The sequence below is a fragment of the Oreochromis niloticus genome, linkage group LG1, assembly GCF_001858045.2.
Source record: "Oreochromis niloticus isolate F11D_XX linkage group LG1, O_niloticus_UMD_NMBU, whole genome shotgun sequence".
Taxonomy (NCBI): Eukaryota; Metazoa; Chordata; class Actinopteri; order Cichliformes; family Cichlidae; genus Oreochromis; species Oreochromis niloticus.
The window spans coordinates 26,215,824-26,232,048 of NC_031965.2; the positions used below are offsets into that span (position 1 = coordinate 26,215,824).

General features: G+C 38.0%; 2 protein-coding genes across 2 annotated transcripts; both read right to left on the minus strand.

Moving 5' to 3' along the window:
• Positions 1-395: 395 nt before the first annotated feature.
• krtcap3 (keratinocyte associated protein 3) lies at positions 396-4,681 on the minus strand. Its single transcript, XM_003454502.5, has 6 exons — positions 4,524-4,681; positions 2,917-3,101; positions 2,215-2,274; positions 1,914-2,111; positions 1,658-1,792; positions 396-1,408 (listed from the first exon to the last, which is right to left on the minus strand). The coding sequence occupies exons 1-6, from the start codon at positions 4,534-4,536 to the stop codon at positions 1,337-1,339; spliced, it is 663 nt and encodes a 220-aa protein (XP_003454550.1). The 5' UTR covers positions 4,537-4,681; the 3' UTR covers positions 396-1,336.
• Positions 4,682-4,821: 140 nt separating this feature from the next.
• On the minus strand, positions 4,822-15,995 carry LOC100703022 (nuclear receptor-binding protein). Its single transcript, XM_003454503.5, has 18 exons — positions 15,833-15,995; positions 14,887-15,256; positions 14,589-14,711; positions 14,291-14,392; positions 14,060-14,149; positions 13,789-13,829; positions 13,587-13,681; positions 12,858-12,941; positions 12,194-12,249; positions 12,010-12,108; positions 11,100-11,232; positions 10,673-10,763; positions 10,326-10,376; positions 9,843-9,978; positions 9,682-9,735; positions 9,496-9,559; positions 7,284-7,339; positions 4,822-7,030 (listed from the first exon to the last, which is right to left on the minus strand). Exons 2-18 carry the CDS (start codon positions 15,121-15,123, stop codon positions 6,971-6,973), a joined length of 1,572 nt encoding a protein of 523 aa, XP_003454551.2. The 5' UTR covers positions 15,124-15,256; positions 15,833-15,995; the 3' UTR covers positions 4,822-6,970.
• Positions 15,996-16,225: the final 230 nt, after the last annotated feature.

Genomic DNA, 16,225 nt, shown 5'->3' on the forward strand with positions numbered 1-16,225 from the left:
AATGAATTTTTTAAACGACTGTATTCGCCACAATTCAAACATGAAGCTAACAAACAACAAAGATGATTACTCTTCGTACTAATCTGGTGGTTTCATATAAGCCTATGTGTCCGGTGTGACACACGCAGATTTGTTTTGATTGTATCAGTCAACACAGTGTCAATGTTTATCCCCGACAGCCTCAGGATTAGTGAGCTACGATTCCCTTCCACACGATTGAACATGCCACTAGATTAACCGTTTCATGGTTGATCTGATCTGATCCCCTCTGTCGTTGAGTCAGTGTGTGCAGCTTAGACTGTTGGCCCACATTCTGGCTTTCACCTCCTAATATAACACTACTTAACGTATAACCAGAGTACTGTAAATGCACAAAGACAGTCCAAGCACACAGCTTTAAGTCCACATTATGTTTAATTGATACAGAGTAAAGTATGTGTGTGTGAAATGCAGGGGCTTCCAAAAATTCTGGACATTACTTAACATGATTACTGCTTACTTCAAATGTATGACCACCAATAAAAAGTTTACTTTAAAAAAAAAAAGCATACTCAATTTAATCTCACTACAGTTTTAGGTTAAATCTCTTTGAACCAAGTTTTCTCAGAATTTAAGCAAAAAGCTGACAAATAATAATGTAATTAGAAAAAATATATAAAAACACTTTATAATGCATATTAAATACAGTACAACCACATCAATGGCATGTTCAGCAAGCAAATAGGGTTCTCCATCCCAAGACACTCATCTTCATCATAGGTTTCCAATTTGCATAAACAGCAAGATTTCATTTTCTGTGGTCTGCTGAAGGCATCTTAAATGCAGCACAGTGGATTAATTAATCTGTACAAACAGTAAAACACTAAACATATTGCGAAAAGCTATATTTTGCTGAAATAAGCATACATGCTAAAACATACTTGAGTTAATCTAAAAACATTGTTGCTAGTTTTTCCTTCATGAACAAAGGTTTCTTTGTATTGGCACACTTAAAACCCAAACAGTCAAGTAGGGGTACAGGACTGAAATCATTCTTTATATCTTACTTTGTACCTGTATATATTGTCTCTTACATTGGCATGAATGCTGAATCCCATCAGTCAAGAGGGTTTTTTTTTTTGTTTTTTGTGATGTGTTCACTAAATTAACAATAATTAAGCACACAGAGTGGAGCTGTGAGCAGCCTACTGTAGTACACTCATTCCATTCCTGCACTACATTACTGGAGTAACACTACCCTAAATGACTGTAGAAGAAATGGTTCAGTCTGTGCAGAGATGCAGTCATGCTTTTTGGGATTTAGCCTTCTTAGATGTGCTTGGTGCTTGTTGTTTAGTTACACTTCGGGATTCGCACGTTCTCTAATCAGGCGTCGGCTGTGAGGAGAGCACTCTGCCTCTTCCTCCAACTAGAACAGAGAATGACACAAAGGATGAGGCATGATGAGACGAGTATGAGCGGTTTTGGTTTGTGTAACATGACAGAGTGAGTGAGGCTGTCTACAGGTAGCCTTTATTTAAAGGATGGCTGAGTGAGAAGGAGTAACAATGAATAACTTCTGTGTCTGAATTAGACCAATTATGTGTGTGTATGTTTGAGTCACACACCAAAGTTGTCCCCTCAAGCATATTCATCTGGCCCACACAAAGATACACACCTGCTCTTTGATGTAGCTGTTCTTGCAGGGTGGCAGCCCCCTGAGAGCCAGTCCCACCAAGAAGCACCACACTGACAGTCCCGCTTCAACTGCCGAAAACACTGCACAGGGGATCCACAGAGCCAGGGTGGTATCCTGAGAGATGGGAGGTGGTGCAAAGGAGAAAATGTGAGAAAAATGCTGATCCTTTCTCATGTCATGCTTTTTGTTAAAGTAAGTTTTACACTGAGGGAAGGGGAGGGAACTTCAAACTCACATAGATCCTTGTAGTATCAAATGGACATCGGACACCAACAGGTGACCGAGCACTGATGGGCACCTGTGTGTCACTGCAACCGACCATCAAACCCTTCCCATCGTGGGCAATTGTGACACCAATGGCAAAGAGAAGCCCAAAACAACATGCTGCTGAGAGCAAAGCATTCAGGATTGATGCAATCAGGAGGCCTATTTGCTGAAAATAGATAGTACAAAAAAATTACATATATGAGGGGATGTGTACAGTGTCAGTGACTGAAATGATCATATTGGTAGCTGAAGTCAAATTAAATTCTTACCACTTTGAGCACATTAAGGTTCCTTGACACCACAATGGCAATAATCCCAGTTGCAATACTCTGTAACATTAAAATCATGAGATAAGATGAGATCAGTCTTTAAGCTTTGCACAGTACAGGGTTTATTAAGTTACCAGCAATTAAATGAATGCATGAAATCCTGTAGAAGAAGAACTTTAAATTTAAAACAAACATGCTCTTTAACAGAAGTGAGGCCCATTATTGAAAAGTCAAAAATATCTGGTAACTTCTACTTTCTCTGTCTTACTTGTACACTCTTAAAATATGAAAGAAAACAATGTTAATATCTTCTTATCCCCAACAAGTTTATGTGGTACATGACTGTAATTGTAATGAGGTCTGCCCCGGAGGGACAAGTAGCTGTTTTGAAGAACCGGCTCTCCTGTAATCAGCAAGTTCAGTCTTGATTGCTTAGAAACATACACAACACTATCACTGAGGTAAAGTTTAAAAAAAAAATTAAAAAAAACACCCTAGTGAGCTTTTGTTGTTCTGATGCATCAAACAAACAGAACTGCTGACAGAAATGTGATTTCAGATAGCTCTGTGTGATAAAAACTTTAAAGGAAATGTTTCAATGAAGGCAGAAATTGCTAGACGTTTAATGTCACTTGGTTCACAACATGCTCATTTGAACTACCAAGTTGACTTTAAAACACTAAAAGAAAACCACTGACTCACCAGCAAGCCCGAGGTGACGGAGATGATGTTGGTCACGGTGTATTCAGTAGAAATTTGCTGGCTGGGTTTGGAAATGTGGCGGAGAATGCTGCCATGGACAATGGCGCCAAAGATGAAGTTTATATGGCCGATGATTATAAGGGTCAACCCCTTTCTCATCAGCCTCCTTGGCCCTTTGTCCTTATCTGAAAGTAAAACTTTCGATTACCAACTGGCACGAATATAAAACTAACAGTGGGTGGTTTGATTGTCAGTATAACTTATGGAAGATGAATCTACCTATTCCATACAAAAACAATAGACTCGTTATATCACATAAAAATGCTGTCCAGTCTTGGTTTTGCTAAAGGTTACAACCATTTCTAGAATGAAACCTACTGTGACACTCAGGCCTGGAGAAAGGCCTCCATCCTGGCTTCCTATACGTTTTAGAATTGATTTTTAAGATTTTAGGATTTTTATTGTTATTTTAAAGCGTGTCTCAGTTTGGCCCCCGGTTACTTCCACTGACCCAGATTAGCATACTTGCAGATGACCGTGCTTTTCTCATCAGGGCCTCTTGTCTTTAGCCTACCTGACGATATCAGGCTTGCAGAATCAGTGACTTCCTTTAAATTGCTTCTTAAAACTCATTCTAACAGACCTAATTTTACACGATTCTATTACATGTGAACTCTTATTTTCTAGCTAGCAAATTCATTTCTTCATGTATATATTCTTTTTGTTGTATGCGTGTCCTCAGTGCGTGGCATTCAGATTAAACCTACCCTTTGAGTATTACTCGGCTACAGTTCTGTCAGAGAACCTGCTTTTAACTGTACTATATAAATTATTTATGTATTTTTTACAGCTTCACAATTAAAAAAATATTTAGAAATAAATGACTTGGATAATATGCATACAAAGCCGATAAATCAGTTCATCAACCTGTCAGCTCTCTCTGGTGGACAAACTAAGTACTTTAATGTTAATGCGGTTTCTTTTGACTAAACAATCTGAGCAGAAAGCTAAAACTGCTAACACTGGTGTGGCTGTCCAGCTCTTTGCGTCTCTGTTCACAATGTAATGTCTGAAAAGTCTCAACCATTTTTTTAACCCTTTTATCGACCGATTTACCTCTTCGTGTGCTTTATACACATGTGGTGAACACTGTCCCCCCCCCCCCCCAACTAAAACATTTATTATTATTATTATTATTATTATTATTATTATCATACATTCTGTATGTCATAACGAGTAACAGCAAACACGGGTGAAACAACAACAACTGTGGGTGACCACTGGGTCAGAGATTGGAGTTAGCGCGGACAAAAGTGCTTCCTTTTACTCGATTCTCGATTACTTATTCGAGTTACCATCATTTCTCTGATTTAAAAAAAAAAAGAGCCAATTTCCACTATTAATAAGTTAAAATAAAGCAATACAGAAACTGGTCGCTAATATATAGATTAGGCAAAGTTTTACAAATGAATCCACATAGCAGCTGTAGGCCTGCTGGTCAGGTATATACCCGCAGGTAAGATGGAAAATAACACCGAGAGGAAGTCGTTACTATGCAAACTACGGTGGTTTTTCCTGCACCTGAATACAATCGGAGGAAAACTCACCAAAAGTGCACATCTCTCTACAGGGAACGACGTTTTTCTGTGAATAATGTCCAGAGTTTTCAGGCTACAGTTCAACAGCACGATAGCAGAAACTCCAAACCACACGTACGCCCCTATATTACTTCCTGTATGACGTCACCGATCTCACCTGTGTACTACCTGCACCTCTGTGGACGCGGAAGGGCGCAGCAGTTATTTCAGATTCATCATTGCATCTTTGTTGTGTGTAATTCCCACTAATAGTGTATCCGGCACAAAACTGTGAAACTGATTTGTAAATGACTCCAAAAACACAAAGTCATGATGCAGTTCACACATTTATTCGTAAGAACCAGTATTCTTTGAAATACAAAATGTAGGAATTTCAAAATATAACCAAAAGCTGGTATCATGGAGTAACTGGCTAAAGCTGCACACCCTGTACAATAACTTATTAACCAGTTTCATCACAAACTGGGTGGAAAGGTACAAAAGTAAGAGAGAACAGAGGTGCAGGGGAGAGAGCGTCAGTATAAAACTTAGGTGCATCACATTGGTTGGTTTTTTTGTTTGTTTGTTTGTTTTTTTAAAGCTACTTCTACATGTGGTGCATTTACATTCTCCTGGCTGGCATGAGAACAACTCTTTGGAAAATACAATCTTGCCAGTTCACAAACACACATGCAGACAGTGGAAAATAATGGAATAGGACAGAACAGTTATGTACAAAAGAAGGTGGGAGAAAAATAGTGACCTGAACTTGGTGAAAAAGACCACTGAAATCACTGGATTATTATCTCAACAGAGAGGTGTACAGCTTAAATATTATAGCTCAATAACCAGCATTGGATTAAATATCAGTCTGAAAGCGCAAACAACTTTTCATCGGATTGCTAGACTAGTTACAATACAATTAAAAGTATATTTTTAATAAAATACCAGCACAGCAGAAGTTATCGTACGCAACAGTTGTTTTTCTAGCAATTTTACTACCTGTTTAAGTTCCTAAATTGTTTGAGCTTTCAGACAGCAGTACCAGTAGTTCAAAAAGAGTTTTGTGCCACAATGTCACAAAAAGGCCACAATTAACTCCCTGGTCACAACACAGGTCTAAACAAGACCTGTATGATGTAAAAGGTGATTATTCAAGTGTCTGTGCTCAATGCAACAGGTCCGAGTTTTAGCAAAAATCACTGTTTAGCAAAGAAAACAACGGAAACACAAGGGGTTGTGTATTGGCTGAGACTATCAGCGTGGTGTCTGTGCTGTTGCTGTAAACAAGTAAAGAAAAACACATGCTATATCGGATTAACATGTATAAAACACACAAAGAAAAGCCTGGGTCATCTCTCTACAAGATATGGCAGATGAGTTTAGTACACAAGTCTCTCTGAACGACTTAAGGGAAGAGTACCGTGTACCCAACAAGCAGCAAATGGTAAAACCAAACAACATAAAAACAATATGAAAGGAGGAATTACAGGCAAGAGCGCCCACAGTAAAGCAAAACCATAAAAAATTAAAAGAGAAATTCAGTAACACTGAGTTCACAGTATCTTAAAGTAACCAAGAGATCATCTTTCAGAGAAAGAGGGTAAGATGTGAAATGCACACACATTTTGTTGTGTACCAAAGGCCTTTTAAATCACATACATTTTTTTAAACTATCAAGTGAAATAAAGCAAATGTCTGTTATCCAGTTTCAAACTATTCCACATATTTAACCCAACAGGCACTTGGTTGATCTAACAAACACCGACTATCAAAGAGGTGGGAATGCTCTATCATATAACGAGGGGCCAAATGAGAAGAAACTGATATAAGTTGTTTTCCAGATTTTCCTTGGTGTGGAAATGCATCCCCCCACCTCCAGTGAAGTCACCATTTTGCTGATTGTCAACAGGTTCTACTGCAAAACAGGAGCAAGAAAACCGTGTGACTCTTAAAGGCCAGAATGAGGCCTGATGAAGTTTTACACCATCTCCTCCCAGAACACAAACAGGTCAGGCAAATCATTATGTAAACACCCTGCCCTGAAATACAACTGTGAGGAAAGTGTGGCTTCAATATAAAACTGCAAGTGTGTTAAACTTGATCAATGTTCCAGCACTGATTAAGTTTAGCTTGCAATTCGACATACCTAACTTAATAACCAAATCATTCAAAAGGATCTGACATGAACATATTGTAGGCGTGTATGCATTTGATTTTTAAAATAAAAACTTCAAATTACTACTGGAGGTTTCCATGGAGTCATCTGGCTTTACTTTTAATGATTTGGGATCTTTTAGGAAATGTTATTCCCTGAAGTAAGAAAGCCCTTCTCCTTTGGTCACATCATCATTTAAGGCTTCGTAAAAAAAAAAAAACTAAAAAAAAAAAGAAACAAGCAAACCAGGTAGTCACTGTGTTGAGTAACAAAAAAGAACATGTAACAAGGCTGAGAGCGATGGTCTGGTAAGCCATTGCTAGTGAGGAACTTGGTTGAATGATTCTTCTAGTTGAATGGCTACTGTGTTTTGGTCCACCTGCAAAGAACATGAAGACAATGACTACAACCCAGGATGTTATAATCACACATACATACAAATAAATAAATACACAACAGAAACTGTGTCAGGAAGTAAGAAATGTTGGCAAAAAAGTAAAAAAAAAAAAATATCTGCGTGGGAGAGTATATTAATAATCATCAGCTGCCACTTTCAAACACTGTGGAAATAACACACACACACACACACACACACACCTGTCTTTTTTTTTTAAACACAGGAAAAAACCCACCTCACTGATTAAGCCCAGCTGCACCAACTCTGCGGACAAATCTTGAAAGTTCTCATCTGAAACACATACCAGTGTAGTTTGTAAAACAGTAACTCACAGTCACAATTTCAGCACACACACCTATGAAGCTAAAGCTAATAAAAGTGTTAAGTACTGGTAAGTAATGGCACCCCCCCCCACACACACACACACACACCACATAAGACCAATAAATAACCAACTACTCTGGTTGCTCTTTGCATCTCTAAAACATTTTTGTGGTATGGCTGTGCAAATTTTTAATTTTATAAGGCAACAAGCATCTAGTATTGAGGAAGCCGGAAGAGATTTATCAAGTTAGAAGAAAGAGACAAAAGTGGTTCTGCCAGGTCAAAAACTGTTAAACCATGTTTGTCTCTTTCTGAAGTCTTAGTATCTCCCAACTCTTCTTTCTAAAGCCATTAAAAAAACAAATCTAATCTAGTTTTCTCTAGTTCGTCAACATCTAATCCCGTTCTTTCTTTTTCACAGCAATATGTGACTGTACACACTGTTTACCTAAAAACTGGCAGAAAATGTCAGATAAAGGTGCTTACATAATTGCTAGGTTGCTCAGAATACATTAAGACATTGGTAAAATGTTCAGAACAAATTATTATCACAAATTTTGTTGCCTACTTCTTTCCAAGACCTCCTGTTTGGTTCTAACCTAATGTTTTGAAACTTTTTCCATTATCGCTTTAGTGGCTGCACTATTCTGTGCTTTGTGTGGTTTGTCATGGTCTGTCAATTTTTAATAACACAGCTGTCAATTTATAACTATACCAGGAATGTGGCTGGGACAACGCAAGCTGCAGGAGGAGACAGAGGATCCAATAACTTTGACATTAACAAACACACCCATGGGCCCCAGCTACGTGAAGAGGGGCTTGATATTCAAGTTCAGGGCGAGGCTTCCTCACTTGTTTGCGCCTTGTGGTCTGGTATTAAGTCATTTAACAAAATTAGCTCCCATTTACCTTTAATGTAAACATGCTTAACATGCTTAACTGTTGTAGCAGGATTTAACTTAACCATGCAAAATGCTAAGGTGGTGAAATCTGAGTGGCTCAATGTGAGTTAGGGCTTTTCTGTCTTTAAAGAATATCCAAGACAGTCAAGAAGAACAAGGCGTGATTAGTAAGTGTGGGAGCGCGTGGAGGTAAAGTTTCATCAAGTATTTCAGTGGCATTTGGGTGCGAGTGTCCAAAAGAAGACATATGGTGTGAGAAACAGAAAATGCTAAAGAGACAGAGTAAAGCAAATGCGTGTGTGACAAACTGAGTCTGCAAATGAGAGACAGGGGGATGAAAGCCCGGGAGGAGATGAGCAGATCTTAACACAGGAGGTGACAGCTGTCAGCTGCAGCCTTTCACAGGCCTGACATTCTCCACACGCCTGCAACATTACACATGCCTACCATACCTGTTTGTGCATGTGCATGAGATTAGATCGCACTGCCAGTTGTATGTTATATTCTCATTTGCCTCCCTTCAAGCTTCTACTTGTCTTTCAAAAAAATAGCAAAATTAAAAAAAAAACCCAAAACAAAACAAAAAAAGCTTTTCTTTTTTCCATGATGCAGTCTGATCAGATTTCAGTATTTTTAAAGCCAGTAAGGCAACCAATTAATAAAAGTATGTCAAATAAATTTGTCAAAATAAGCACAAGATTTTTCATGACACACTGACAGCTAGTCTCCCAGCCTAAAATAGTCGTGCACACTGTATACATTATGACGCCATTCAAGCTCTCTCTGGAACTTCACTCTCAATTTCCTACATGCCTCAGTACAAACACATGGAGACACGGAGGGATACTCCATGTTAAAAGTAATAAAAATCACACTCAGATATTTACAGCCTTGTCAACCTTGTTTACCAATACATGCAAATTAAATTCTATCATTAACCCTAAATGCAAACCTATCGACAAAATAGTTTTTTTATAAAAATAATTCTTTATAAAAACCTCACTTTGAAGTCTGATATGTTTACATGTGAACCTCTACCAGAGGCCATTAAGGTTTAGCTGATGGAAATTTTAAATATTGGGGTTTTTTTGTGTTTATAAGGCAAGTCTTCCAAATTTTATATACTTGACCGACAACAGCGTTTAGCTTTTCCAAGCTCACTACACATGTGTCAGCTTGTCATATGAACTGATGATAAGATATGAAATATGTTGATCTTACGAGGTAACATGTCACAGCTTAGATGTCTATTCAGTTTATCCTCCATTTTCAGCAGTAATGTAAGCTAAAAAGACAGAAACAGATTGTGAAAAGGTTATTTTCATTTCAAGTTGTTGGAGCAGGGTTGTTGTATTTTGAATTATCTTAAAAATAAAAAGAGAAAACTGTTAATGTTATAACTCTTACATGATACTTTGTTCCCTCTTCGACAGGCTCAAAGCTACACTGTATCTGAATAATCTGCAGAAAAAGAAGAGCAGTCACAATAGAACTTTATATGATGCACTGTGTCTTCATTCAGTGGCCAGTTCAATGTCCATTATGCTGGTATACGTTGTTTTACACACCTTCCGTGTCTCAAGCTCTGAAGGTTCAGGCGTTGGGGATTTGACTGGAGGGACGACTACAGGAGATTTAATAGTCTCCTTCTGAGCCTGATGTGGACAGGGCAGCCCAAATGCGGTCATTGGATAAATACCATTCCTGATCAAAAGAGAGAAAAAAGAAAGGAAAATGTGGAGAAAACATAAAAAAGAAACAAAGTAAAGTGATAAGACAATGGAACAAGAATAGGAATTGGATAAATCAGTGTAATAAATATGGTTAATAGTTGAAGACAAAGGCCCAAAACACAACATTTTATTTATTAACAAATAATAGCCACAAAATCTAAGATACTGAAAATATCCAAAATATTATCACATCATATAGTATTTTAAAAGATAAGTGGAGGCAGTACAAAGAACAGTCAGATGGCTCACTACTGCCTCCTTGTGGCCAGACCCATTTTTGAGCACACACAGGGTTAACAGCAGCAGCTGTGCATTTACCTCACATCCTCCAGAAACTTGTCCAGCTCCAAAGCAGGAAACTGTGAAAGCCTACAGAAAAAAAGGGAATAGTACTTTTTTGAACCATTTGAGACAATATTTAATATGATATAATGATTAATGAAAAATACAAAAAACTAAATATATGTATATACATTTTTTTGGTTATTTGACAACCCTTCCTTCAGCTATTATATTACTGAATAAACAGTATGTTCTGCTACTAAACAACCTAGAGAATACTTTATATCACTAATGTTACTCCTATTTAAATAAGGTGCAAAATAAAAACATAATTTTACATGTTCATTTAAACTACAACACAAACATCAGCCTTTGGCACTTACTTGAGCTGAACATCCTCTTTGGTCTCGGCAACAACCAGGTTTGGGTCCAGTTTCTTAGTGATCTCCTCGAGGGCATTCTCAGGAATCATGTCTGGGCAATTAATTAACATAAAAGTAAATATCTTTAAATTTACACTTGCATACATGCTTGCTGCATCTGTTCAAAAGGCAGGAAATGACACTATTAGTCACACTAGCCTGCGACCTGCTTTGCGCAGTACCACACCACAAAAAGATGATAATGAACTAGCAGAAAAAAAGCTTATGAAACTTGCAGTGCAATATGTTTATCACACTGTTAACAATGCAGTTTAAAGTTATGTTTCTAAATTTGCTTGTTCAGTTTTAAAAAAACGTCTTCTTCATGAGAGGTTTGCAAGTTTTAAGCCTGATAAAACTTTGTTTTTGCTGGGGGGAAGGGACTTACGTTGATGGCTGACAATACAGTGTGCAGCCAGCAGTTTTAAGAGCGGTACTTCAAAGAGAGCCTGGTTAAAAAGAAGCTCCCGGGCTGTAGGTCTGGCACGAGGGTCGCATTCCAGGCACTTCTGGATTAATTCCTATATAACATAAGAAAAAACCCAACAATTAGGTGATCTCCTGTGTGCAAGCACTTGGCAACAGTGGGAAGGAAAAACTCCCTTTTAACAGGTAGAAAACATTTGGCAGAACCAGGAGAGGGAGGGGCATACATCTGCCGCAACCGGTTGAGGGTGAGGGAGGGAGACAGGACAAAGGAAACAAAAACTATAATATACAGAAGAAATGGGAATGAGACAAAACATTTTTTGAGCATGCAATTTATTGAAAACGATGCTTAAACTGAAACACCTGATCAAAAGTTTAGGACCACATGTTTAGGACCACAAGGCCAAATCTGTGCAAAAATGTGGATTCAATGTCATTTTCTGTCAGATACTCACACTGTCATGATGTTCTGATGGCAAAGGCAAAAAAAAACGTTCCCTTTTTGAACGCGGTCAGGTTGTTGAACTGCATAAGCAGGGTCTCTCGCAGCACGCCATCACTGCTGAGGTGGGACGCAGTAAGACAGTCATTTGTAATTTCTTAAATGATCCCGAGGGTTATGGTTAAGCGGAAGAACCGAAAAATTTCACCAGCACTGAGCCGGAGGATCTAATTGGCTGTCCAGGAAAATGTTTTGTCTCACTCCCATTTCTTCTTGTTGTATGTTGAAGCTCTACTTGGAACCTTGTTAAGATCCGACCATGCGAAATATGATTTTTTTTTGCCATTTTTTTAAGTGGTCTTAAACTTTTGATCAGGACTGAATAAAGATGCTAATGCCTACAAACACACGCTATACTGAATCTCACCCTCTGCAGTGGGTCCTCCAGTAACTGTATGGCATTGTTGATGGCCTCCTGAGAAACATAAGAAGAGTCTCCATTCCCCTGAATCTCCAACAGTGCCATCTGCAACACATCAGCACTCATTAACAGACAGCTCTGGGAAACAGTTTAAGTTCTTATATATCATATACTACGGGTCCCATCTCACCTCTAAGGCACACATGCCAAAGGAGTAGATGTCTGCGGCTGTAGTAACTTCAACATCTACAATGGGAAAAGACAGTATGTACATATATTACATCGTAATCTAGACTAAGACCTACAATCCAATAATCAAAAGTGCGTCTTTGACAGCACACCAGCTGACCCAAAAAAAAAAAAAAGATATTAATAAGAGCATACATGATCCTGATGCATGAAGTACTTTGTGCTTAGCCTGCAATTTCAATGGAAAAATAACTGTGCAATAAGCAAAACTATTAGAATTCTAGGGCATAAGAATTTAGTATGCCTCCAAAGACCTCTTCCTTAAAATTTATATTGTTCTATTACTTTGATGTTATATACATTTACATAAAATACTCTGTTTGTATAAAAATACAAGCTTGCCATATTTTATTTAATAGAAAGGGTTTTGAAGAGAAAAACGTGTACTCTCTTAAACTAAAGGAAAGAAAATGAAGTATGGAACACTCTGACTTTTCAATCATGTTAATATAATAAAAATATTTTTGTGAGAAAGTTGCCATTTTTAAATGGCTGAAGTTCATGTGTTTAAACATGTTTTCCAACAGAGCTGTATCATAGGTATAAATTGATAATATCAGTAATAAGAGAAAAATAATATAAGGTCTTATTTTGATTAAATCTACCTCCATATTCCGGAGCAAAGAAGTGCAGGTTTTTCTGTTCCTCGGTACAAGTCTTTACATGGTTGTTAATGGTGTCTGGAGCAACTGCAAATGAGACGAGGACAATTATTTTCAGAATACACAGAAGGATGAGAGAAAAAGTAAGAAAAGTCTGAAAAGTAAGCATAGGATAGGAAGAAGCAAAACTGCAAACTGAAAAAGAAAAACAAACAAGAAAGATATGCAATGAAAAGAGGAACCAAATTCAGAAACTAGCGATGTAAATATTACCTTCTGTTGTGTAAACTTTAGTGTGGGATTGTCTGGAGGCTTTGTAGTTACACTTGAGTCACTGTAGCCATATTTAAACTCAGAAAATTGGTTTTCTAAACCACACTATGCACAACTTTTGTTCCCTCATATGATGTGCAGGACTGGTTTGTACAAGAACAAGGCAAAGATTTGACCATTATATAAGAAGTCCAAACTCCTCAAAGTCTATTTCCTGCTCAGCTTGCAAACTTAAAGCAATAATATGGGCTGTGTATTAAATATATATCTAACACTGGCAAGACTTGAACACTTGAACATCGTTTCTTGTTCTTTTGTACATAAAATCACATAAATTTCCTGTTTAATTCTACGAAAACTTTGGTTCTTAATCCATAATTTATTATAATTTGACTCCTTTAGTGTTGCTTTGCCTTCACTTCCTAAAACGCAGGGGATGAAACCTGTGTAATTTTATACCTGATCCAATCTTGATGAGGCCGTTGTGCTGAATGAAGACAGTGTCACAGGTCAGGTTGCCATGGATGATGGGAGGATCACAGGAGTGAAGATAACTGCATATCAGGAAAAAAAAGAAAAAGAAATTACAAATACACACAAAGTTTTGTATTTCTATCAATGTGAGTGTAAATTAAAATAAAGAACATTTTTAAAAACTGACCTTAGAGCTGAAAGAATCTGCGTGCACCATCTCTTCCAAGCCTATAGGATCACACAATTTATCAGAGCAATTTCTAGTTGGTTTCCAAAATGGCCTGACATTTAACCAAATAATAAGAAGCACATATTTTTTACAATAATAAGAAAACTACGCTTTGCTCCAGAAAGACAGTCCCACATTCTGGCTTTAAACACAGTTACTTTTCACCTTTAGAGAAGACTTTTCATATATTCTAGTACATATGCAGTATTATAAAGTCATTTTTTTTAACCTTTTCATTCATGGTCTTGTGATTCTTCTTTGTCTTTTTCAGAAACTGCTTCAAGCTTCCAGATGACATATATTCAGTAATAAAAATCACCTTAGGGAGAAAGAGAAGTGTGTAGAAAACACAAAGAGAGACACTGTTCAAATGTAAACTGTGATTATTACAGGGCAATAGTAATAATTCTTATGGAGCTGACAGAATATGAAACAACGTCTCCAAAAGCCTGAGACTCACCCTGGCCCCGTTGTCCTTTTTGTCAGCCCAGTATTTGTGAAACTTGACAATGTTGGCATGCTCCAAATGGATCAGGTTATCAAATACAGCCTCTACCTTCTCCTAAATCAAAGAAAAAAAGGACACAAAGCATAGCAGTTATAATAAAATAGTACAAAATGTTGCTTTTCCACTTGCTCATAGGGACTTCCTGTAAAGTAGTTCCTGATGACATCACTCATAGAATTCAAAAAATCCCATAGCCTCACTATGAACTTTGTAACAATGTGCCTGATCACTTTGTAACAATGTGCCTCACCTCCAGCATTTTGAAATTTTTCCTCTCTGAGATCTTAACTTCATTCCAAACTACTTCCACTCCTTCTTCTGTGTCCATAGCCAAGTATGCAGCATCAATCCCTGGGACGTTACGCTGATTCACCTACATTTAAAGGGAAGAGCGGCTCATGAGATCAGATATTTTACTACCAAAATGAAGCAGAAGTCAAAAACACCTTCCTCAAGTTTTGTGTTTTCATCATCTTTTTTTATTCTCTCCAGCATTTTGTTTCTTTCTATGCCTCATTTTATAGTTTACCTCAATGATTCACCCTTACCTCTTCTTTACGTTTCTGCCAGCGGCCACAAGGGCTCTCTTCCAGAATATATGATTCATCTTCACTTTCGTCCTCATCCTCTGTCGCTGAGATAGTACTAGGCTGGACAGAGGACACAGACGGAGACACAGAGGGTCCACTTTGTACCTGTTGGGTAGTACTGGACATGTTTCCTGATGTGAGCTCTGGCTTTCCCTCAGCACAGGGAGTTCCCCTCCCCTCTGACTCAGACATCATAACACACAGTTTCTGAGTTGAAACAAGTGACACAATGTCTCTTTCTTGTTTCTCCTATCGCTGTTTGAACGAGTCACACATCCATCTTCTTCTCAGGCAGGCTTTTCAACAACGTAGCGCTCAGAAGGGAGGACTGTAAACAATAACACATATGTATAGAACGTGAGAGGGCTTCTATAGGCTTTTTATAACAAGGACAACGTGTTGTAAGAGGTAGAAGAGTTGAGAATCATTCACATTTATGTCCATATCGTGTTTTAATAACATACGTATTGATTAAAAATGGCTGTTCAACATCCAAAGGTTTTTTCACGAAGAATGGATGAGGCGTTAGTGCTAATAAATTAGCTACAATTCTTTCCAAGTAGTAAGAAGTTAAGATGCATTCAGGATGCATTAGCAAAATTTGTAATTCACGTTTCCTCTCCGACTCTAGTTTCTTTACCCTATAATTGTGCGTTTAAGTTACTGAGAGAGGAAGCCCTGTGCTTTACTGATAGCTTAGACGCAAAATGACATTACTGTTACAGGAGACTAAATAACTCGTGTAAGTGAACTTATTTGGTTAGGTTCCTGCTAGTGTTCAACGTTAGCTTAAAGTTCAACCACCCACTCCTTGGCTAACTTTCCCCAGGCTAACAAGCTAATGAAAGGTAAATAAACAGATTGCCAACATAAAAAGTTGAACAGCAACATACTAACGTCTTACCGTGGATCACGAGAGCACCGCAAAGTTAACAAACAGCCCTGGGTTACATACTGATGAAAAAGCTCCAAAGAGACGGCAATATAAAAAATGTTAGTTCGCCATAAAAAATGTTGCAGGGTTTCAAGTCCCTTTCGCTCAGCATAAGTGGGAGGGGCGGGGCAACACTTGAGGAGCGCTTGCTTGCGCACAGAAAACGCAGACCAGTGAGTACATCGAATAACCCTATTTAAAAATGTTACATAAAAAGGCTTTTACATTATTTTTGTCCAAAGCACTTAGCTTGAGTTCGAAATTTAGCTGTGTCTGCGGGGTCCGTAATTCCCCTCGATGTTGTGTGGGAGTGGTTAATATTTTTATCCGAACTTAACAACGCATTGTCTAACACACACACAC

Coding starts and splice junctions, on each gene's coding strand:
- krtcap3 (XM_003454502.5), bottom strand. Junction 2,275..2,916: donor CCGTCACCTCGGGCTTGCTG/GTGAGTCAGTGG, acceptor TTAATGTTACAG/AGTATTGCAACTGGGATTAT. Junction 1,409..1,657: donor ACAGCTACATCAAAGAGCAG/GTGTGTATCTTT, acceptor TCTCTGTTCTAG/TTGGAGGAAGAGGCAGAGTG.
- LOC100703022 (XM_003454503.5), bottom strand. CDS start 15,123: ATGATGTCTGAGTCAGAGGGGAGGGGAACTCCCTGTGCTGAGGGAAAG. Junction 14,393..14,588: donor AAAATTTCAAAATGCTGGAG/GTGAGGCACATT, acceptor TCTTTGATTTAG/GAGAAGGTAGAGGCTGTATT. Junction 13,682..13,788: donor CAGATTCTTTCAGCTCTAAG/GTCAGTTTTTAA, acceptor CCTGATATGCAG/TTATCTTCACTCCTGTGATC.